General features: G+C 37.8%; 1 protein-coding gene across 1 annotated transcript in view; it reads left to right on the forward strand.

Annotated features, from left to right (window-relative positions):
• TBC1D5 (TBC1 domain family member 5) overlaps positions 1–25,167 on the forward strand; it is a 350,320-nt gene that overhangs the window by 180,432 nt on the left and 144,721 nt on the right. Inside the window, exons 6-13 of the mRNA XM_068404675.1 lie at positions 2,277–2,385; positions 4,223–4,312; positions 4,416–4,487; positions 7,288–7,355; positions 12,463–12,565; positions 18,706–18,794; positions 22,375–22,425; positions 22,514–22,583. Coding sequence (XP_068260776.1) covers positions 2,277–2,385; positions 4,223–4,312; positions 4,416–4,487; positions 7,288–7,355; positions 12,463–12,565; positions 18,706–18,794; positions 22,375–22,425; positions 22,514–22,583 — 652 coding nt within the window. The remainder of the gene's footprint in view (positions 1–2,276; positions 2,386–4,222; positions 4,313–4,415; positions 4,488–7,287; positions 7,356–12,462; positions 12,566–18,705; positions 18,795–22,374; positions 22,426–22,513; positions 22,584–25,167) is intronic.

Here is a 25,167-nt window from a genome sequence, read left to right on the forward strand (position 1 = left end):
TCAGCAGGTCGAGAGAGGTCCTCCTCCCCCTCTACTCTGCCCTGGTGAGGCCGCATCTGGAATATTGTGTCCAGTTCTGGGCTCCTCAGTTCAAGAAGGACAGGGAACTGCTAGAGAGAGTCCAGCGCAGAGCCACGAAGATGATTAAGGGAGTGGAACATCTCCCTTATAAGGAGAGGCTGAGGGAGCTGGGTCTCTTTAGCTTGGAGAAGAGGAGACTGAGGGGTGACCTCATTAATGTTTATAAATATGTAAAGGGCAAGTGTCATGAGGATGGAGCCAGGCTCTTCTCAGTGACATCCCTTGACAGGACAAGGGGCAATGGGTGCAAGCTGGAACACAGGAGGTTCCACATAAATATGAGGAAAAACTTCTTTACGGTGAGGGTGACTGAACACTGGAACAGGCTGCCCAGAGAGGTTGTGGAGTCTCCTTCTCTGGAGACATTCAAAACCCGCCTGGACGCGTTCCTGTGTGATATGGTCTAGGCAATCCTGCTCCGGCAGGGGGATTGGACTAGATGATCTCTCGAGGTCCCTTCCAATCCCTAACATTCTGTGATTCTGTGATTCTGTGATTCTGTGATGTGGCAGGAAGGAAGGAAACTGTCCCACACCATCGGAGTTACTTGCAGCTATTTTGGTCACTTGGGAATATTGGCAGTTGGCAGAAGCTGAAAGCAGCCCTAACCCCTGCAAGGTAACACTGCTTTAGTCGTCTTTGTCCTTATCCGGAGCACCTTGGCTTTTCGAAGTGGTTAATAATCAAGGCCCAGAAGTAAACAGCCATTTTATTTTAGAAAACAATCCTAGCTGAAAGGCGATGCATTCACAAACACAATGCTTCTGGTCTCAGCGTGAATTGTAAGTTCACTCCTGTCTCAGAGGAACAGGAGCATAATTTCCTGGCTTGCCAAGTCCATTCCCCAACTATTCACAGCAACTGTATCATATAATTCTGTTCTGAAACTGAACAAGTTTTATGTAAAACAAGGTTTAAAAAAAGTCACCCTCACAACTCAGCTTAAAAGGCTGAGAACTATCTAACTCTAGCTTGCATGTAATTAGGGCAGTTTGCAAAACCAGAGTTTGTTGGTATTTAGTATAATCCACTCTGTGACCCTCCTTAGTGAAGGAAATCTGGTGAGGTCTTACCCTGGAGTCACAATAGTAGTTTCCCTCTTTCTGGTTTCATTTGGTATCCCAGGGAGAAGTAATAGTCTCCCATTGGAGAGGGGGAGTGGACAGTGGGAGGAGGAGATGTTCACCTTGAGGACATGCATTGAAAATAAATCTGAAACACATTTCCTTGCACATAACCCAGCTCTTTACATTTAAATTACCCTTTGGATTTTAGAGCGGTTGCAGAAAGGCTGTGAGCAGCTCTTGGGCTACTAAGATCATCAAATGGCTTATACTGTTGTTGAGATTCACTTCAGTAGAAAGTGCAGGAAATATAGATTTAATTCTTTTATTCAAACTCAGTAGATTGTTTGGGACAATTAATTTCCAATTGTTTCCCAGTAGAGCAGATTTACTTGTATATTAATGAGGCACAGGTGTTAGGCCCCTGGTGCCTGCATGCCTGGGAGGCATATTTAGGTTGTTTATCTAGTCAGCCATAGGTACTGCAAGGTACTCAAGCTTGCCTTTAACAGTTTATACAGTGAGGCTTTTTAATTTTTTGATGTTTTTTTAAATTTGCTAGCACCTGTTAAAATTTTAAAACTGATCATGTAGAAAGAAGTAGGAGTGATTTCAATAGTAAATAGCACTAAATGTTAAAGAAAGTCATCTTCTATTATGCTTAACTGCCCGGCTTGACATTAAGAAGAAAAGAAGGTTCATTTAAGCAAATATGTCATGTGAAGAGCTAATACAGTCAACAGTATACTTTTCTGTTGCATATTTTTGGAATAGGTACTTCTTTGTCTACAGCTGAAACATGAATGTGCTTATATTAATATTCATTTTTCTTGTTTATTCACTGAACTGCAGTACCAACATTTTAGAGGAAATGGAATAGCCTCCATAGACATTATGAATTTCAGTAGCTGGCATAATTATAGAGATCTACATATTCATTAAATCCAAAGAAGAAATGTGTCCAAAAAGACAGCCATGCGTTTAGAAATAGTACACAACTAAATATATACATTAAAAAAAAGTTCCTTTCCTGTGCTTATCCAAAATTGTGTGGTGTCATATAGTCCTTAAATCAGCTAAGGCTTTTTGTTTGTTTGTTTAAATGTTCATTCCTTTTGCTTTTGCACGCAGTAAAGAATGGGAAGAACTATTTGTAAACAACAATTACTTGGCAACTATACGGCTGAAGGGGATTAATGGGCAGCTGAGAAGCAGCAGGTTCCGTAGTGTTTGCTGGAAGGTAAGAAGAGAAAATATTTATTTACAGTTTGTGGTTGCAATATATCAACACATTACCTGATGCACTGGAAGATTATTGATGCAAAGAATCATGAATTTTCCGAGAGACTTCATCCCAATGTTTTCCTACTCATTTTTATAATTCATAGGACATTTGCTAATCATATTGAGTTGCCTTAAAGCTGAATTGCAGGTGATAGCAAAAGATTCCTAGGAAAGAATCTCTTTGTGTTGGGTGGTATGTTTAGAATTGAGTGCCACACAGCCATCTCCTCTCAGTCTCTGTGCAGTGAAATCGTGCACTGGAAATAAAAAGGAAGTTTGTCTCACAATTTATGTTTTGTGGAACTTGGAACTCCTTTAAAATCAGTCTGATGCTTCTGCTAGCAGCTTTTCCCAATGAAATGAGAAAATCAAGACCAATCCCTCTTGTAGTGACTGCATAGAGAGGGAAGCAAGGTCTTCCAATTCTAAGACACAACAGGTCCTCAGAGGCCTCTTACTGTATTTTTTAAAGTTGCAGGGGAAGGAAGAGAGAAAAAAAGCAAAGTAATACTGAGATACTATATAAAGTTCAAAATAATTTTGTTGCCCTGGCATCAGGTCTTCTGTTCTGCGCTAACTATGATAGTAGAGAACATTTTCACTAGTAGTGTTGCTGTATGTTAGCACTGATAATTTAAGTTACCTCATTTGGAATTTCTCAGGCTTCACTTTGGCACAAAGACCTATAAAAAGAAAATTAAAATACTCTTTGTATTTGAATGAAAGAAATTTGAAAATTGAAATGTACGTAGCATTGAACAAATTTAAAGTTAATGAAAATACTTTATTCAGAAGGCCAGATGAATATATGCCACAAGCATTGTTTTACCACTCTGCTGTTTCTTGAGCCTCTAAATTAGGAGGCCATAACTCAAAACCCTGAACTAACAAAAGCATCAAGACCCTCACTGTCCATTAATGAAATCAAGGAGTGGTTTTATTTTAGAAACAAGGCTTGTTTTGTTTGCATTTCCTGATGTGGGTTAGGGCTCTGTTTTAGACTGCCTGTTTTAAAAAGCTTATCTATGTTTTTGTTACATTCTGAAATCTTTAAGTATTTTTAGTAGTTTGGGAATGTTTTTTGTCACTATTTACTGTTTCTTAACACTTTATAATGTGTGAATAAAAGCATTTAAAAAGCAAGAAAATACTTTGTTGTTTTTTTTTAATTTTATATGCAATTAAATAGTATTTTCCAATAGATGTCTCTTTATAACCCTTTTTAAACAAAAAGGTGAAAGAACTGAGATGTAGTCATCCTCAAGGACTTTTTGCAAAATCAGCTCTTTTAACTGTCTTGCAGAATTCTATACCATGTTTCTTTTCTATAGATTAAGATTTTTCCTTTCCACATTTCTTGGGTAGAGTATTTCTCTCAGAGCTTAGTTTCTGCTGCATTCATGTTTGGCTTTGAGCGTGTTGCATTAGCTCATCAGTGTTATGTAAATAGCTTCAAGTTTTGTATATTTATTTTAACCTCTTTGCATTTTGTTTCTGCCTTGGAAGTCTCAATCAACTTTACTGAAGTTGTGACAGTTTACAAAGCTTGAGTTTGTGGCTTCAGTTGTGTTTAATGCTTTATTTCATACTGTATAACTGCTATTGTTTCTAGCTTCTTATTTATTGACTGGAAAGTACTAAAGCCAGGAGTGTTTTATAGGTCTTTGCTTTCTTCTTGTGTGTGGAGTACTTGCTCCTCCTTTCTGAGGTGGTTTATGCTGTCTGGTAGGATTTATATGAAAAGCTATGTTAAATTGATTAAACTTAATGGATTTATTTTGTTTTGTTGGTAGTTATTTCTGGAGGTTCTACCCCAAGACGGAAGTCAATGGATTAAAATCACTTCAGACTTAAGAACTTCTTACAATAAGATCAAAGAAATTGTAAGTTGGTACAAAATAGGTTCTCTACTCTCTTGCTTTGATGTAGATATTAATACTTGTAGTATCACAGAAGAGGACTTGATTGTTTTCTGTTTTTACCCAGCACATTACAAACCCTCGGAAAGCAGGACAGCAAGATCTGATTATCAACAACCCACTCTCTCAGGACGAGGGGGTAAGTTGACTCTTGGTTCTATCAACACATGTGCTACTAAAATTATCATCATCATCATCATACTGGCACAAGTGAGTTCTTGCTGAAGAAGGGAAAATGGCACGTGCTAAAATCTCCCTCCTAAATTTCCAAACTGACTTGTGTTAACAATTGGTCTGAACAACCAGAAATGCTCATTTCCAGGCTAATATTCTGATTTTCCAGGGCTTACTACAGGGAGGGCTGTGGTGAGCAAAAAATCAGTGCTGAGCTGTAAGTCCAGTTTCACAGCATACCCTTTCTTTAACTGATATGCTTTTTTATTGTGGTGTTTTCATTTTATACAAAAAATGGCTCTAGTTGAAGGACTGTTTAAACAGTCAATATGAAGGGAATGCTGTTAACAGCAAATACTGAAGAACACTCTTCTGGAAGACTGTTCAGCCTTGGAAGTTTTTCTCCAGCAAAAATAGAATTGTTGCACATTTGAGTTGTATGCGTGCTGAGTTAATGTGTAAAGTACCAGGCTGCAAGATAGGCATTTCTTCCAAGGTTTTTAATTCTTTATAGTTAGAAGAAACAAAAGTTTCTTTTCTAATCAGAAAGCAGCCAGCTGCAAAATGAAAGATCCAGATTTTAAAGAAATACTGAAAATGTGGTAAAAGTATTTGGCCTGAGTGTCATTAAGTGCAGAGCATCCAGCTCTCATTGAAATTAATAGCACCTCCTAATAGTTTGGTATTTTCGAAGTCATGACACTTTGAGGAGGGCTTTCATGTTGATTTGGGAGCTTAATTTTAAGCAACTTTTTTTTTTTTTAGACTGTTTTTCTACTGCATTTTGTTATACCTGAAAAGGTCTTAAGTATTTTATAGCACATGTCTTTAAGCTTTTCTTTTAATTATGTTACCATTTTTGAAAATCCTATTTTATCAAATTTTCAAAATAACTTAATACCATGAAAATAATTTGTTTGGCTGCATTTAAGAGATTTACACCTGGAAAGACTATCACAGATATCTTTGGTGGTACTACTTGTACTTCCATTTTGTTCACAAACAGAAGCCCATATTTTGTTTGTATTTAATGTGGTTCTCTGCTTCATATTTCATGTAGGAGAGAGCAATTTGCTTCTTGAAACGTGGAAGTATTCCTCATAGGCGCATTGGTGGCTCTGCAGCCAGTATGACTGTGCGTGCCATCAAGCCATTCTTGCATCCAGTTGGACAGAAAGTTGTGTCAAATGTAAAAGATTTAAAGTGTTTCTGCTGTAGCTTGTGATTATACACAGTGGCACAACCTTCCTTCCGCCTATGATGTCTGTAGGAGACAGAAGACAAAGGTTAACATGTCACAGTGTGTGGCAGGGGATTAATCTATAAAACAAAGCCACAGGCCAAATCACACATAGGAGTGAAGAGCGAAGTCCCTTTGAGCCTCTGCAGTGACTTAATGTTTTACCCTTTCAGCATCCTGGGTTTTGCTTCCTTTTTGCAGTACGGATTCTGTTTCCCTCATTGTTCGCAAGGGGAAGGGAGTGCAAGGGAGCAGGGGCAGGGGAGTTTCAAAATGTGATTTAGCTGCATGAAAAGAGCTGTGAGTTAAAAAGATAGTAGTTTTATGTAAGACGACGTCAAGGATATAAATACTTTTAAAGTTTGGGCTTTTTTTCATAGTTTGTAACACAAATATAGAAGCTAATTAACATTTTCTTTGTTTTTTTTTTTTTTGTTATTTTACCTTTCTTCTGCTAGGTAACATTAGTTTACTTTCTCTTTTCTTTCTGTGGAGCATAAGCCACCATGGCAATGAATTGTTTACAGGGGCACACGAAATTCTGGAAGTATTGTAGCCACTCTCTTTGTACGGTATTTCATTCACTGGTGCTGCTGCTATCTGAAATAACCTGCATGAAAAGACTGCTATAGATTTTGTTCCTTCTGTATTTTGATCAATACGGCCAAGCTACCATGCCTTTACGATAAAGAATGGGCTTTAAAACACTTTTACTGGAGCATTCAAACAACAACATTTGCTGACTTCTTTCAGGTGAGCTTTTGCAAAATACTGGTAAACAAGGCATGGAAACCAAAGAAAGAGAATGGAACTGGTCGTAAGCACAGATATAGAAGCAGCTAAACCTACTTCAAACTCTTTTATTTAATATTTTTTTATGTTGACAGTAAGCTTTAAATACCCTGGTTTTCCCTGTCAGAACTTTTTTAAAATGGCCAGTCTTGAACTACACTGTGTATATGTGCCATTAGAATTATGTCATTTTCATAATAGGTGTTTGATCATCATACATGCCTTATTCGATTTTGCCTCCACTGAGACAAATCAGTTTGCTTCCAAACAATTTCTTAGTATGGAAATTATAGCAGCTTCCAATTAGAGTACATACATTCATGAGAGAAATGTAGTACAGTATGATGATATAGACCTTTTTCCGTGAGTGACATACTGAATTTTTTTCAGTTGAGCTGCTGGTTCTGGTAAGTTTGAGTTTACTCTGCCTTCCTAAATATTCCTCACAAACGCCTTATAATAACTCACAGACCTGCAGCCATCCAGTGAGTGAATGGAATGAGCCTAGAACAAGGATCCAGGAACTGGAATGTTTCCATTTCTGATCTAAACTGGCTTTGTCAGATATGTTAGGCTGGTCACCAACATTCTTTTTCACCCATGAAATATTGATATACCAGGAATGTTGAGGATTAATTAGTTAATATTTGTACAGTGCTTTGCTGATGTAGTATATAAGCCTTAAGTATTAGTAGAAGTCTCTCTTTCATACAATTATTTTTCCTTATTTCAGAGTCTTTGGAATAAATTTTTCCAGGATAAAGAGCTTCGAGCAATGATTGAACAAGATGTGACAAGAACGTATGTAGATCTTAAAAGAAATTTCTATATATAAATATAGATTCTGTGTTTTTGTGTGGTATACATTATATTGTGTTTTCTTGACTTCAGTTAGTGTAAATGTCAGGACTGTTGAACATGAATGTCTAGAAACATACATTAAATGTATAAAAATACAGCTTTCTTGGAGTGAAAAACGAGAAAATCGAGTTAAACATTAAACCCTGGAGATTTATTGGTATCATTTAAGAAAAGCTCTTCTAAATTACGATATTAGGAAATCTACTACTATGTGAAATTTAAAGTAGAGTTTTCCATATGAAGCAAAGAGAAGGTAAGAGAAACTCAAAGGTCTTGTAACTAAATTATGATCATAATAAAAGGTTGAACAGATTAGTTTCTTTAATTCTTAACACTTAATAATTAAAAAAGCAGTTTGTAATTAGTAAGGGAAATGTCACTCATCTCGAGAAGTTAAGCATTTCTATTTTTATTTATCACTTTTCTAGTGTTACTTGTCACATATGCCTTTTAAAATTTGTCCTAATATTACTGTGATTATGTTTTCATCTTCTTGACCCTTAGGTCATTCCTGTTCAGAAACTTGTTTGAGTTAGAACACTCGGTTCCTGAAAACATTTCTTTTCAGAGTAGAAGCATTGACTGATGTGTAAATCTAATTAAATTCAATTACTGGTTTGCTACCATGTGAAATTTTACTGTATTGCAAATATTTTTCCTTATAACTTGAAAAAAGTGGTGATAGTCATAGATTTTACAAATCCCAAGCTCACACATTTTCATTTACAGAAACAAAGTGATGCAGAAGAAATCATTACTCTTTGGTTTTGGAATATTTTACGTGTCTGTCCCTAGACCCATTCTTGAATGCATTTTGCCATGAGATGTATAATTAAAATCTGAGCATGCTTTCATGTGCATTCTCACAGATGGTATTTTTTGTTTGTTAAAGGAAGCAGTTCAGGATGTTCTAAGATTAAAATATATACGTATCTAAACTATAATTGGAGAATGAAAAGTTGTATGGAGGTTATGTTGGATGTAAGAGTGTTACTTAAAAATATATATATACAGACACACGAAGTCCAGGCTCTCACTCTGGCAAATGGCAGAGTAATAGTCACTAATATCAGAAATAGTGACTAAAGAAATTTCCATTTATGTATTTATACAAAGTAATGTCTACTTGAAACAATAGCAGCATACGTTATGTGTCATCAATATCAAAATAAATCAAACGATGAAGGAGCAAAATTTATCAAAGTAACATTAATTTATTTGATAAACTACGTGCGTTTATATATACACTTGTTGTTTGCCTAGTCATAAAAAAGTGTGCATTTTATATCTACATATGTATCTGTTTGTAAACTATCATTAGTGTAAGAAGCAGTAAGTTCTACATTCCTTGGCTTTGGAATGTAAGTACCCTCTCTTTAATGTTGTCCTTTTCATTTCCATTCTTCAAATAAATTTGTGGAGTTACAATTGAAAGATTTGTCATTAACTTACAATGCTCACAACTGGACTAGTCATCCTTTAGAGTCTATGTACCTGAAGAATTCTAGGACCCAAATCATCTCTTCCTAAAGTAAATGTCTAGTATAGGTCTGATGAATCACACTGCAGAGAAGTATGTTTTTCTTCAGTAATTATAAAAGGCTTCTAGCTCACCTGTACCTAACTAAACTGTAGTCACCTAAAGTCAGGTGAGAATAATCCAAGCCATAATGTCTAAATATAATTTTTTGCCTGTTGCATAATAAGAACTTCCAATATTTACAAGGGAAGTAAGGGAGGATTTTGTTAAGTTAGTCCTAACTCATTAATGATCAACATTTCTAATTAATCACTTGACTTATTTTTTATGGTAGTTGAGAGGTTCAGAATGGATTTTCCTTCAGCTATCTAGAAACATGTGCTTTTGAGCTGGAACCAAACACCATCTCTTTCTGTCTCAAGTGAGAAGTTTCTAAAAATGAAGGTGGGAAGGAGGACAAGGGAGGTTTATTATAATGCAATTAAAAGCCTTACTTTAGATGTAGATAGCAGTACCAATCAAGTTATGACTATAATACTGCATTCTGTTACTCTGTTAAGGAAGGTGCATATGAACTAGCACCATAAGACTTAAGAATGCAATGATTAATTGCTGTCATTCAAAAGATGTACCAAGGAACAATACTGATGTATTTTGTGATGATTAAGAAGTTAAGTGATAAAGAAGAATTTTTTAAAATATTCTGTGGAAATGGAAATCAGCAGACTGGCAGATGCAAGAGCATCTAGCTGCCAGTCAAATCAAAATACCTGTCTACTTGCTGGCATCACCTCGTACATCTAGGTTTGTAAAGGGCTGGATTTGATTACCCTCTTTCTCTCTCCAGTATTTTAAGAAAACAAAATGCTTAGGGGTCATTCCCAGTAGACTAATCAAATGGATTTCTTTTTTTTTGTAGTAGTATTTTTATATATTTGTCTACCTAGTTTCTGCTTCAGGACTAATAATCACAGTTTAGGACAATGGAAGCTGTGTGAAGACGAGTAGTGGTGGGTGCTGCTGTTTCAAACTCTCCATCTCCCAAAAAAATACCCACCCATAAAAAAGGTAGTGGAGAAGCCATTAGGCAGCTACATCCTTCCTAAGCATATAGAAGAGATGGGAAGGAACAGCAATCCATTGAGTATGAACACAGGAGACAAAATCTAGTTTCTGTGTAAGAGGAGGGACTGCTGTAAAGGAGAGCTACCTTTATACACCAATTTATTCCTTTTCAAGAAAAAAGTGAGCAACAGAGGGGCGGTTATTATTATTCTTTACCAAACCTTTGCAGTAGCAAGAGTATCTTCCATTTTTTCTGGCTTAGTAGCTTTCTCCATTCCAGATGAGTAACAGGGTTGGGGAATGGCAGGGGATGGAATCCGTTCGTGAAAGGAAAGATGGTCGCTCCATGGCTGTGGTTAAGAGCCTCATTTCTGTCTGCCACCCAATTTGTTTCATGAAGTCTGTGTGCATCCTTTTATTTGGTTGCCAGCCTAAGTTTCTTCTGTGTCAAAGTCTGGCTGCCTCTAGTGTAGGGGCCTCTAAATGGGCTGAAGGAATGTTTTAAAAAATGGTAACTAACTCACACTGGTCTTCACTTCCTGAAAGCAGAGACTTGGATGCGCCCTTGTTTAATTGTAGCAGTTGTGGTAAAACAGTCTAGCAAAATACCTATGTCCTTATGCAGTCTTTCTCAGAAATGTAATTAAAAGTAATATTCTAGTGTTCATTAAAAGTATTCTTACCTTGCCTGATTTTAGGATACTGTATTTCTAAAACAGTGCTTTAATCATAAAATGGCATTCTTCATAAAAATCCATCCTGAGCTGATAGTTCCCTCACGATCTTTTGTATTTACATTTACTATAATTAATACTTCAGCCAGCTTATTCCTGAGTTCGTTATTATCCTTTCTGTCACAATCTCTGATATTACTAGATCCTCACAGATATCTCTGTGTATTTTTGAGTTTTCTTTGTTAGTTTTCTCTTCCTAAACTTCATAGGGCAGGCCTGAATAACAGTCCTTCAAAAATAATCTCCTCAAACTCCTAAATTATGTCGATTGCCATCTGCTGTAATGCACTTTTGGTCTCAGCTGTGTCCTTCCCTTACAGTAATATGATTAGTACAAGTGCATACAAGTTTCCAAATGTTGGTCTACCATTACCAGGAGAACGTTAAACCCCTCATCCCAATGCCTTTCTCAGGACTTCAGCATGGCTGCGTTTAAGCTACAGTGTCTTCTCTGCCTTGGCTCTTGATTCAGGTCCTTCATCCAAGGATTTCAAAGCACCTTTCTAGCCTTAGTTAGTTATAACTAAGTGAAATGCCTAATTGCGTTGCATCACAAAAGATGCCAGTAAGATATATTGGAGCTTAGGATACTGGTTTTCATGTCAGTTATGAGATATTTTAATAATCTTGTCATTAAAATGCTAATGATTTTTCAAATGTCCATGAAATAATGAACCCTTGTGTATATGCTTCCTCCGACATACTCTTCTTTCTTCCATTTTATTCCAGTTTAGAACTGGAAATTTTACAAACTTCCTTAACATATTGTAGCTCTTGTACTCTTCTTTTGCCCAACTTTTGTCTTGAGAAAAATGAAGAGCAGGGCTAAGCACTATTCGTGGAACTGCAGGGCAGACTGATGATCCAGTTACAGTTGCCAACCTAACACAGATTAAAAAAATGGGAGCATGTCATATAAAGTGTGTTTTTTATCTATGGAGATTTGATCTTTGGTGCTTATTTTTCCAGTACCGGAATCAAATTAATCAATACAGAACTGTTTGCAACAGGTTTAGTTTTAACTGACTTGTTTTTTTGAGGGGAGAAGTGTCTATTTGGATTTTTTGATCACGTTCTTTTTCTAAGCATTCCTAGCAAGTTTTAGATTCATTGGTGAAGGACTGACAATTGGTGGAGCACAGTCTTGGAGTTGAGTTACTGTTGGGATACTGTACCACCTGGGACCAGGACAGTCTTCTGGACTGCAAGGTTTGGCAGTAAGAGTCTGTGTGCAGGAAGGAGGGGGTAGATCTTTGGCTCAGTTGTTGCCTCTAGTTCTGTCTGCTTTCATTCTACTTCAACTCGACTTGTTTTCGTGACATGGAGAAGCAAAGGAACCTGATTCTTCATGCAGGAATATATTCGTATGGTACATCATTTTATTTTGATTAGATTCTCCAAGTCATTCATTTTCAGTGGATTGGCTGTTTGTAAGAAGTTGACAATTAAAACAATCTGCCATTGTATTTCATTCTTGCAGATCTCTGGTTTTCATAATATTAAAAGGGATTGCTTATTTAAATATAACTGATGATGTCATCCTATCTATGTAGCAGACTGATGTATATTAAAGAACATGGTTCAGAATTTTGGTGGCAATACAAATGTATCAAGTCTTCAGTATTCTTACTCTAGCAGCACCCATAATTCACAGAGTAGTGAGAAAGCAGACAAGGGAGGTGCTGTCTTACCTAAAACTGTTTCTAGACCAGCGACTGAGATTCTGTGTGCTATATTGTTTACATTCACTGTGTTTCTTGATTTTCAGCTTTCCTGAAATGCAGTATTTCCAGCAAGAGAATGTGAGGAAAATTCTTACAGATGTTCTCTTCTGCTATGCCAGAGAAAATGAGCAGTTGCTTTATAAACAGGTAATGAAAATACTGTACAGGTGGCATTCATTGACTCAACATTTTCTATATGTAGTTATGTTGTATCTGAAGTTGTATCATAATGCTAAAGTAATCAAAGAGCTGCTTGTCAGCTGGATAGTAAGAAAAGTAAGCTCATTGAATAACATATGCTTTTTCCTCATAACACAGTCCCTCAAATTGTTTTCTTTAAAGTTGCTGAGTTGTCTAACTTCAAATATCTTTATAAACAACATCTTTTACTTCAGTGTTGGTTAAGAAAGAAAGAGAAAAAGAAATACTTTCTCTGCTTAGGTAAAGAAAGAAAGTATGCAGCAGGATTAAAAATGGTACTGAATAAACAAAAAACATACGTAGTGACTTCTGAAATTTAGGCACAGTTTACTGTTTTAAGTTTTACGTAATATTTCAAGTTCTTCCTCAAAGTGCTAACGCCATGCAGTGTGTTAGCAAATAGATCCTTTATCTTAACCCTGTAGCATCCAAATACAGTGCAGCTGACAAATGCCTCTTGAATGAAGGACAAGGGTGCTACAAATACCAGTTTTACAGTGTTAACCTGAAGGAGAGCCTGCTCAAACCATTTTTGATAAAATGGTAAAGAAAGCGTTAAAGCTGTACTAACTATGCATCCATATGGGATGTGGGCTAAATTAATTTAACATTTGTTCTGAAGTTTTTGAAGTGAGTATAAGCTTGATACTATATTAATGTAGCCAGACCAATATGCAGAGTATCGACATAAGTATATTTGTATTTTTTTCTTCAGGCTGTTAACTGTAGGGTGAGTAGGGAATGACAAACTGAGGGATACTCAGTTTCTCAGAGCAGAAAACTTTAGGTAGACAGAAAATTTTTCATGGCACAAATAGGTAGGTTCAATAAATTTGAAGATTTTTGTAAGACACTATATGCTTTCAGGCATGGTCTGTGACCACCCTGTCCTCAAGCCAGGAAATTAGTGGCATTTCGTGAAAAAAATGACACGAGTTGAAGGAACAGTTAGTTCTGAAGAACTGTCTTACAGATTATATCAAAAATCAAATATATAGTTATCAAACATATGAAATCTCTATCAGCTGGTTATTTCTCATGTTTGACAGACTGTGAGCAAGGAATAGTCTTGCATGAGAACAAGAAAAAATGAGATTTGTGAGCTGTATTTTGAAGGGCACTGCTGAAGAAAACACTTCAGCAGTATTCAGCCTCCCCTTTTTAGTGAATATAGGCCAGAGTACTGATGATGGGAAAATGGAAGAACACATTCCAGCTAATTTAGTCTATCATTTATTGAACAAGAAGTATTATTTTACTCTTTGATATGACTTAAAAGGACTTAATTACCCTCTGCTCATATTTAAAATCCTCTTGATTCCTTACCAAGAAATAATACCTTTCTACATAAGGATGGAATATTTAACCAGATCAAATTTAAAAAAAAAAGCCCTGAGTTTCTTCGCAAGCTGTTAAAGCTATTATTTTCTACTAGGTGACACCCCGTTTAACATAGACCATATTGTTAATAGTTATGGGATTTTATTGAATTAATGAGACTGTTATCATGTAGTAGAATGTCTTGCTGAGTTAATTGAAACTGCAGAGATTATATAAATGGTATTAATGAACTTTGACTGCCTGATGCCTCAGCTTTAATAAAGACTGCTTGGTGGGCTAAATGAACATAGGCAGATAAAAGAACAGGTTCAATTTTGCGAGCCTACAGGCTGTTGACAAAGAAAACTTCTTTACCTCTGTTTTCAACTGGTGTTCATCAGTAGTGCGGTAATTCCAGGAAGGGGTTGCCACAGGACTAAGGGGAGAGGTGAAGTGTAGAAAATGAAATAAATTTGGATCATGGAAAACTGTTGATTTAATCTCTCTGAAGTGTGTTCAGTCTATCACCCAAGTCTCGTGGTGCTGTGCCAAGTCCACAAAATAGCAAATGATTGTGGTTTTCCTCTCTTGTTGTGGATATGTGTCACTTTTATTAGGAGCTTTTCTTTTTTCTTACCTCATTTTGAAAGGATGGCTTTGGGGTTTTTTTTTTAATTAATGCTCCTGTTAACTTATTAGTAACAATCCTGCTTTTTTGTCCCCGTGTCCCTCGCTTTTTAGATAACATTTCTTTCATGTCCATCAGTATACTTCTCTGAATTAGCTAATAGGAAATAGAGTTTGTGGTGGCAACGGGATACGTTTTTTTCCCCTCCTTTAGCAAATAGCTATGTTGCAGTCAGTCTTCCTCTCCTACTGTTTTTATTGGTTCTGTTTTTACCATTGACTCAAGCCCCACTTCCCATAATAATTTCCACTACATCAAAGCTAGCATATTTTCTTGAAAATAATGAAGGTTACCATTAATCCATCAATAACAGATCACCTCCAAGCTGCTCTCTCCACAGTGACCTGAATACAAAGGAGTTTGTCTTCATATTCAGTATTCATCATGGGACTGGTCCTGTTGTTCTCTATGAGAATTCCTGTCTCATTTCTATGACCACATACAAGAGCTACATTTGCTATTAGAATTATAACACTTGGCCAATAAATGAAAAATTACACTTCTGTCTGTCAGCATCTGTACAGGACCTGATGTTACTCTTTTAAAATATTTGGAAAAAGTTCTAGTTCCTTGACAATTTGCATACTTATAAATGTAAATAAAGTGTATCAGAAGTTTACAACATTTTATTGAAACTATTACATAGCATCAGCATATAGTCTTACAAGAAGCAATCAATAATGTTTGTTTAATATACATATATACATGAAAGTTGTCTTTGTAGTAGGGTTTCTGTTTTTTTGACCAGCATGAAGAATAACATTTTATTTGATGAGGGAAAAGATATTTCTGTCCCTAGTCAAATGGAGTAGAATGTTGTGAAGCTCTATTACATATTTTAAAGACAGAATCCTCACTGGGATCGTTGAATTTTTAAATAGCAGCTGTAAATATAAAGCCTAAAGAGAATAGTATATTGTACTTAAGAATATGTAAAAATTACCCTTAGCATTCCTGTGTAAGACTGGTGCCAAAATTCTGCTCTTAGTTATACTGAAAAGAAATAGTGACAATTAAACCAAATTACTAGGCTAACTGTTGTTCACTCATGATTTGATTGCCCTTGGAGAAGTCAATATAATTTTGAAATGCATTGATTCACTTTTCATTGTAGAAATGCTACATTTCTGGTTTTCTTTCTAAACTGTAGACTGTATTATGAAATCAATATTTTGTTGTAGCTGGGAAGTGTCATAAAATTATCTGCGCTCTGTCAGCTTATTTATTAACACTAAAGAGTTTTAGTAAACTGCAGCATTGAAAAAATATGTGTATGCATATTACACTGGTGGCTTTTCTTGCCAAGCTAAAAATCTCTAAACATTTGAAGTACTCTTGTAACTGAAAGATCAGAGGTATCTTTTTGAAATCCTGATATTTCATCATCTGTTTGTTTTGTTTTTGTTATATGTGGGCAGCCACATAAGATTCTACTTTATTATAAAGTTGATATATTATTATGTTGGAAGAATGTATGATGTGCTTTTATCTTTTGTAAGTAATTCTTATTTTATGTCCTCTTTCTTTTTCTTCAGCTTATGTGTTTACAGCTTATGTGGTAGTTTTATTAGATAGTCAAGTTTTTGGCGTTTCCATTTCTCTTATTTCATGTTAGTATATCAGGGCAAATAGAAGATCAGATGTGGAGCTGTTATTTAACTGAGGGCTGTGAGTATGTGTGAAAGTACAACCCAGGTTATCGACAGTTTATTTAAATATTTTTGCCACTTACATTTATTGTCTAATCCTGGACCTATCTCCCTGTCTCTCCTATTCCCTTCCCTCTTGGTATGACCATAAGACTTTCAGAAATCTAAAGCTATCAATTTGTAATCTAACCCATATTGTTGTGTTTGGAAATTTTACATCAGGTCTTGAAATCAAGTGGCTACATTGGGTTTAATCTCTTTTTGTTCCTAACTGAATTTCTATTTAGCCTTCATCTTTCAAAGTAGTCCCTAATGGTTCAGAAATAGGAAGAGAAAGAAAATGTCCAAACTTCAATAGTTTTGCTGTCTTTAGCTTTGCTCAGTCAACTGACTGCTATTGCTGAAACCCTACAATTGAGGCTATAACAGTCATCTCAGTCCTGAAAAAATTAAAATTAAATTTCCTAGGATTTCAGTTGGTGGCACACAGAGAAATTTCCAAGCCTCTTTTTTTTTTTCTTCAACACTGCTAGGTATTGGAATTTCCTTTTACGAACAGATAAGATTCATTAACATGCATCTGAGCACACTCAAAATAGATAATGATCTAGAGAGGGCTTCCACATCTACCTTTCTGCTCAGTTTGGACCACTTAAGGAAAATCCCCATTATTTCCAATAAAAGTTAAAGGTTTTTAGTGGTTAATGTATCTGTTTGATATATATGAAGCTGATAAGCTAACTCACTGATATTGAATACTCCTCAAATGCTACACCCAATATCATCTGATAGACCAGCAAAGCAGTAGGGTGGCTGCACAAGCGTGTAACTATCTCATTGCTCACATCTGTCCATCACTGAAAGGGCTGGAAAAGCAAGTGGAGAGGCCTCCTAGCTTGGAACTGCAGGCATAAAAGTAGAACAGCTCCTGTCTAGGGACCCATCATCTGAGTCCCGACAGCAGCCTGAAATGTCTGTGAGCTTGATGGGCCAGCCCCAGTCCTCTTTCTGCCAACAGGATAGACAAGGTGGTCTTCCTGGCACCCCTGTCTGCCCAGAGCACTCACCTGGAGTTGGGACTAAGGCTCCACTTGGTGAAGTAGTTGCATCTTTTAACTAGAGCACTGTTGGCAGCACACTCTTTCTCCTACAGCCCGGCAAAGACCCCACCCAGAGTGAGACCCAGCAGGGGTAGCCTGGGCACCTGGCACCAAGCCCTGGCTGTGGTTGGTGACTTTTGGGCTGAGGTCAGGAGTTCCCTCCCCTTGGAGTGATCCCTGTGTCCAGAGGCAGCCAGACAGGTTTCAACCCTTCATCCCACATCCCTTCCATCACCAAAGGGCTCCCCTCACTTCTTTTGTACGGCTGACTCCCACCTCAAACTGTAGCTTGCATAGTTCCTACCCGCCATCCTAGTCCACCACTGGGAGCCCAACTCCCCTGACATAACCAAATTCCCCAGTTACGATACCCCAAATCCTCCTTTTCCCTGATCTAATCTGAGGGAAGGGGCTGAATATCTGCTGAAGCTGAGGTTTCATTCTGCAGGCTATAGTTTTACCTGCCAGTGCGTTGCTGCTTGCTGACTGGTTGCTTCTGCTCCTGATAACAAATTGGCAAGCCTCAGGTGAATCAAGGCAAATCAAGATGCATTTTTTGTTCCTGGTGAGCTCCGGGTAAAAGCGTCGGTGGCTGGCCTGGGTGGCCCAGCCATGCTTCTAATGCTCACCCAAGTCCTTGACTATCCACCAATTTTTTGTGTTCTGATTGCTGCATGTTTCTGTATTTTTTCTGTATCTTAAAATAGATTGCATATATAAATAATAGCCTGTAATTGAACAGTACCAGGTCTCCTATGCATCGTGTTGTAATGAGTTTATTTTTAATATTGACATAACAAATTAAACAAAAAAAAAAAAGAAAAAAACCTCATTTTATTTTCCATGTCCGTAGGAATGGAAGTTTCATTTTCTAATTTTCAAAGCAGCTGCCCTTGTCTCCTCTAAAGGCTACTGTTATGCTTTTATCTATGATTTTGAAACATTATCAAATAAAAAATAATTTTAAATTTTTTAATTTGTCCTTATTGCAGATCTTTGTACTGTGGATCATGATTGTAATTATCATAAATAAAATTCATATTTATGAACATAGATCTTGGAGTAAACTGCCAGGTGCAGGGTTGCCTACCATTGCCAATTTGTTGTCTGTTGTGTTAGAAAAAGGGAGAATAACTTGCTTCTGTATATTATAGAAGAAGAAACACTTGGGTTTAATCAGAATTTAAGATAAAAGCCACTGATTATGAAACCGTTCTGTTAAGAATGTAAATGTTCATGCTTTTAGTTAGTCTGCACCTAATATTGCTGGCTGCCTGATGCTATATGACTGGAAAATCTTACTATACTTTTGCTTCCTTTTATGTTTAGGGTATGCATGAACTTTTAGCTCCCATTGTCTTTATCCTGCATTGTGACCACCAAGCTTTTTCACATGCCAGTGAAGCTGCACAACCAAGGCAAGCATTGTGTTTTATTTGTATAGTACTAAAAATCCGCTTTCTTAAAAAAATAAGTTGGCTGGACTAGAACTTACAAATATGTGATCCTTAATTCTTTGTTTATAATTGATAAATTGATATCAGAAATTGTTGTATCCTTGTGCTTTGATGAGAATGCCCTTATTTCATCTTCCCTGCTACAGCTTCTGAAGGAGGGATTAAAAGTGTGGACATTGGCCCCTTCACAGATATTAGCTGGCAAAAAAAAAGGGAGGAAAGAAACCTGAGGAAAACCTTAATCAAAAAGCTTACGTACCTACCTACCGTTTCATCTCATTCTCAGTGCCAGAAATGGTGGTGTTTCTGTCATTGCAGAGAGGAGGCAGATTAGAGAACTACAGTCACAGAGTGGCCATGTTACCAACTCTCTTTCCTCATATCTTAAAGGAGAATAAAAATCAGTGTAGACAAATTACAGAATCACAGAATCACAGAATCAACCAGGTTGGAAGAGACCTCAGGGATCATCGAGTCCAACCGCTGCCCCTACACCACCCTGTCAACTAGACCATGGCACTAAGTGCCATGTCCAGTCTTTTCTTAAACACATCCAGAGATGGTGACTCCACCACCTCCCTGGGCAGCCCATTCCAATGTCTAATAACCCTTTCTGTAAAGAAATTCTTCCTGATGTCCAACCTGAACCTCCCCTGGCGAAGCTTGAGGCTGTGCCCTCTTGTCCTATCGCTAGTTGCCTGGGAGAAGAGGCCAACTCCCACTTCACTACAACCTCCCTTCAGGTAGGTGTAGACTGCAATAAGGTCACCTCTGAGCCTCCTCTTCTCCAGGCTAAACAACCCCAGCTCCCTCAGCCGTTCCTCGTAGGTCATACCCTCCAGACCCTTCACCAGCTTGGTCGCCCTCCTCTGGACTCGCTCCAACACCTCAACATCTTTCTTGAAGTGCGGGGCCCAGAACTGGACACAGTACTCAAGATGCGGCCTCACCAGTGCCGAGTAGAGAGGGACGATCACTTCCCTAGACCGGCTGGCTACACTATTCCTAATAGAGGCCAGGATGCCATTGGCCTTCTTGGCCACCTGGGCACACTGCTGGCTCATGTTTAGCCGGCTGTCGATCAGCACCCCCAGGTCTCTTTCCACCAGGCCGCTTTCTAACCACTCTTCCCCCAGCCTGTAGAGCTGCATGGGGTTGTTGTGGCCAAAGTGTAAGACCCGGCACTTGTTCTTGTTGAACCTCATGCCGTTGGTCTCGGCCCATCTATCTAACCTCTCCAAATCCCTCTGAAGAGCCTTCCTACCCTCCAGCAGATCGACACTCCCACCCAGCTTGGTGTCATCTGCAAATTTGCTGAGGGTGCACTCAATCCCTATGTCTAGATCATCTATAAAGATATTGAACAGCACCGGCCCCAGAACTGAGCCCTGGGGAACACCGCTAGTGACCAGCCCCCAGTTGGACTTTGACCCATTCACCACCACTCTCTGGGCTCGGCCATCCAGCCAGTTTTTAACCCATTGAAGAGTCCACCTATCCAAGCCCCGGGCAGCCAGTTTGTCCAGGAGGATGCTGTGGGAGACAGTGTCGAATGCCTTACTGAAGTCTAGATAGACTACATCCACAGCCCTGCCCTCATCTACTAAGCGGGTCACTTTGTCATAGAAGGAGACCAGGTTGGTTGAGCAGGACCTGCCTTTCATGAATCCATGTTGGCTGGCCCCGATGCCCTGATTGTCCTGCATGTGCCGTGTAATGGCACTCAGGATGATCTGTTCCATCACCTTGCCTGGCACCGAGGTCAGGCTGACAGGCCTATAGTTCCCTGGATCGTCCTTCCGACCCTTCTTGTAGATGGGCATTACGTTTGCTAATTTCCAGTCAGCTGGAACTTCTCCAGTTAACCAGGACTGCCGGTAGATAATCGAGAGTGGTTTGGCAAGTTCATTTGCCAGTTCCTTCATTACTCTAGGGTGAATCCCATCCAGGCCCATAGCCTTGTGGGTGTCCAGCTGGCACAGCAGGTCACTAACTGTCTCCTCCTGGCTCATGGGAGGTTCACACAGACCCCCGTCCCTAACTTCAGGCTCTGGGGGCCGAGTCTCCTGAGGACAACCGGTCTTGACATTAAAGACCGAGGCAAAGAAGGCATTGAGCACCTCTGCCTTTTCCTCATCCCCTGACACTACACTACCCTCCTCATTCAGCAAGTGGTGGAGGCTCTCCTTGACCCTCCTTTTGCTGTTGATGTATTTGTAAAAGCTTTTTTTGTTGTCTTTGACTGTAGCAGCCAAATCGAGCTCTAATTGAGCTTTGGCCCTTCTAATCTTCTCCCTGCACGACCTGGCCACGTCCCTATAGACCTCCCAAGTTACCCGACCCTTCTTCCAGAGCAAGTAGGCTCTCTTTTTTTCCTTAAGTTCTAGTCTAAGTTCCCTGTTTAACCAGGCCAGTCTTTTTCCCCGACGGCTTGCCTTCGTACAGACTAGGACAGCCTGCTCCTGAATATTTAGCAATTCCCTTTTGAAGCATGTCCAACCTTCCTGACGTTGTTGTGATTGATATTTCTTTCATCGCCTGCAATGTTGTAGCTGCAATATCTGACGATCCTTTGACTTGGTAGTAACATTAAGTTTAGCTATTGATTTGCCATTTAACTCAAACTGTTTGTCTGTGTATGTAATCATACACGTATGTATAAAATATTACATCACACATTATTGTCTGTCAACCAAATTCAGATGCTTTTTTTATTGCCCTGTATATAAAACTTTGGGTTTTTTTTAAGAAACTAGTGCTTTCTTGTATCACTTGTGATATTTAGGTAATTTCATTTGTCTTTTTGCACTCTCTTTTGGAGTCCAGCAGTGAATAAAAGCCAATTTAATTATGTGTACTGTATAATATAACCTGTGTTAGCACCCCTCAACATGATTGTCCAAAGGCAGTATTAACATAAGGATGGAGACTATTTACAAGTGTGTGTTTTTATTCAGTGTCTGTCTTTAGATATCCTGAAATTACCTAAAAGAAGGTCTTCAGTGCTAAGTAACATAAAATAACCATGTGTTATGTGCAGCACTCTGTTCCATCCCCACTGAAAAAGTAGAGCTAAGCAGCAAAGTAGATGGAAAAGAGGTGCTGTCACTGATTAATTGCTGTAAAAGTACAATAAAAATACAGGCTATTAAAACAAAATAAATTAATGTTTTGATACTGCATATTTGACCAGTAACCATATTTTTTTTTGTTTGGGACAAACAGTGATAGATTGTGCAGCAATCAATTATTCTAGATCAAGCATATTCAAATAATACATTGTGACATTCAGTAATTTGTTATTTGGAATAATTAGATGGTTACTTCATTGTAGTGCAGACAAGGCAGCTAATTTGTTTTTGATCTTTATAAAAAGGAAAGACTTCATTTGTTCAATGGAGTTGCTCTTTTTAATTAAAAAGGCTAGTTTTCTCATTTGCACTTTATATGAAAGTTGGCTTATAAATACATAATAGTACATGCAGAACGCTGACCAAAAATAAACATTCACATTTGGATTGTTCACTGTTGCCTTTTTCAGCGAGGAAATGAAAGTTCTTTTGAATCCTGAATATCTGGAACATGATGCCTAGTAAGTTTTAACAACTTCCTTTACATTTAATTTGCTCTTACTTGTAATACATTATTTAACACCAACTTTCTGGATTTTTCCTCTTCAGTGCAATGTTCACACGTCTTATGAAAACTGCAGAACATTGGTTTTCAACTTTTGAACATGACAGTCAGAAGGTAAATATGCTCTAAAATGTATTTATTGTATTTTTAAGCAAATGTCATTTTTAATATGATTGAAGTAATTTGAAGCTAATAAGGCATCTTCTCTTAAAGAACATGGTTAAAGGAGGCTTAACCAAGTCTGCATTCTTTAGAGGTTCTTCAGAATTTGGCCATAAGCACTTGTGGAAAGTCTTTCAGTTGAGAGTTCCTGTCTGTTGAAAGATCATTTGGTAATCAGAAGCCAAATGTGCAAACGCAAGTTTCCTGTGTATGAGTGATGTTCTTGTGTAGCATTCAAAAAGAATGCTTGACATAGGCACATCCATGTGCCAAAACCTGTGCAAATGTCATGTTAAATAAATACATATAGCCGGTATTTAATGTATTGAGGCTTGAATTGTTTTCAGCTGTTTATCACATGAACAATTTGCTGTGAAACTGAAACTTTAGTCATAAACTGTCCATCAAAGATCAGGGTGCATCTTTCCCTGACTTCATCTCTCCATTTCCTTACTTTTCTTCTTCTTGACCTCAGGGTATTCAAAACAGAGAGTATGTCTGTGCCCTCAGATCTCCTGTGTAGCTATACAGACACCACTGTATTTAGTATGTTGCTCCTTTTCATAGAAAAGCTGCTTCTGTGTTCTGAGTTTAGTTCTACAGAACTCTTCTTTGCAGGGACCTTCTAGGGACCATCTAGTCCTTGCCTGTAATCGTTCTTTGTGCATGGAATCAATTCCCTCAGTCAAATGCTCGAGATTTCATTTGAACACTTTCTTCCTGTCTCTTTTCCTGTTTACATTTCTCTCTTTTTTTAATGCTGAAAAATTATTTGTGTGATGGAGTGTATGTAGAAGGCTCTAGCAAAACATAGCCATATTGCAGGCATTACCAAGACTTTCAGTGTATTATATCCTGAAAGAGTTGTCCTCCAAACTTAGTTCCAGCTTGATTCACTTCAGCATTTTTCACATAGACCATGACATGAGTAGCTAGAGTTAACAAAAAATTAATAAGAATTTGGTTGATTTTGGATGTCCACATGTGTGCACCAAAACCTATATTTGCAAACTGTAATTAGGGAGTACTAGTTTGAGAGGTGGTTTTGCCTGTCTGTTGAAGAAAAAGATGTTCACCCAAGACTCACATAAAAGCTTCTATTTTCTTTAAAGGTTTAAATGTATCTGTGTATGTATTTTATTAGACATGGAGTATTGGTATCTTGGTCTAAGCTATCTACAGTTATAAATTACTATTTGGATTTGGGTTTTTACATAGTTCTCAGTAACTAAGGATAAAGCATATAAGATACAAATTTTATGAACTTATTACATAGTCACTTTTATTCCAACAACAAAGCTGTGAGACATGTTTCTCTCAGTGTAGCTTTTCAGAATTCGTTGTATTCAAATGTATTTGTTCCAATTTCTGTGACAGAGGTGGTGAAGTCTGAGGTTGAATTTTATTCTGGGAAATAACTGGGTCTGCTTACCGATTTGCAGTGCTTGAGTAGAAGGTGAAAGTTTACATTGCCCTTTCCAGTCCTTTCGTGGCATAAAAAATTAACAATGCAAAGCACATGGATTAATATCTAGTTGTTTGTTCTTGTTCTTTGCAAACATGTATAATCTTTAATAATCCTTTCTTGTATGTATGCCTTTTACAATCATGACTTTGAGGGTTGGCTACATAATAAAAGTCTGAATCTTCACAAAGGAAGCAATGAAAGCGTGTGCTCCGAGAGACATGTTACATTTTATAGCCTCTTACAGTTGGTTCCATTACTCCCAACTGCCATTAGAGGAGCTTCTTCAGCTACTCCGTTCCCTAGTGGTTAATGGGAGAAATCTGTCCATGTTTTATACTTGTACTATGTCCTAGCCTCTCTTTACTGCTGTAGCATTTGTTTCCTAAATGCATGAATATATAAATTGTATTAGTATCAACTGCCAGCCATTCCAGTTCATGTTGTGGTAGGTAATGTTTTGTGGCAGGATTTGGTGACTCTGTTCCTAATACTTGAATCTAAATTTTTCAGCTGCATTTCACTGGTATCCGTATTTGAACTGTACTTAGAGTTGAATATGATGCTGTCCTGTAAACAGTGTAGCACACCTCTGAGCTGTCCCCCTTTTTGTCTTTTTATAGTGAACCACATCCCTTTGGGACTGATCATTTATATTCCGTGTTAGCAGTAGATGACTAAACCTATGCGCTCAAATGTTTCCCAAGACTTAGAATCTCATAAAAAGAAAATGGGCGTTTTGTCTCATGTGGCAACTTAATATATACTGAGTATGGGCAGGGCCACAGTTTCATGTTGTCCACTTGGCTTCTGTGCTTTGGGCACAGGCACTGTGAGTCATTTCTAGTTAAACATTTTGACGGCTTGGTTGTATTAGTTTATTTGAGCATCTTTCTGTTTGGGCTGTTTCTTTCACACCAGCTGATGTGATTTTTTGGAGCGATTTCAACTGACTACATGTATTGTCATTTTCTCAACCAAATTGCGTGGGAGGAGACAACAGACATATCATGTGCACTTTAGTCATCCACTAAGCTTCTTGGTGGAGTGCACCAAATCAGGAGGCATGGA

The sequence above is a fragment of the Nyctibius grandis genome, chromosome 7 (genome assembly GCF_013368605.1).
Source record: "Nyctibius grandis isolate bNycGra1 chromosome 7, bNycGra1.pri, whole genome shotgun sequence".
Classification (NCBI taxonomy): Eukaryota; Metazoa; Chordata; class Aves; order Nyctibiiformes; family Nyctibiidae; genus Nyctibius; species Nyctibius grandis.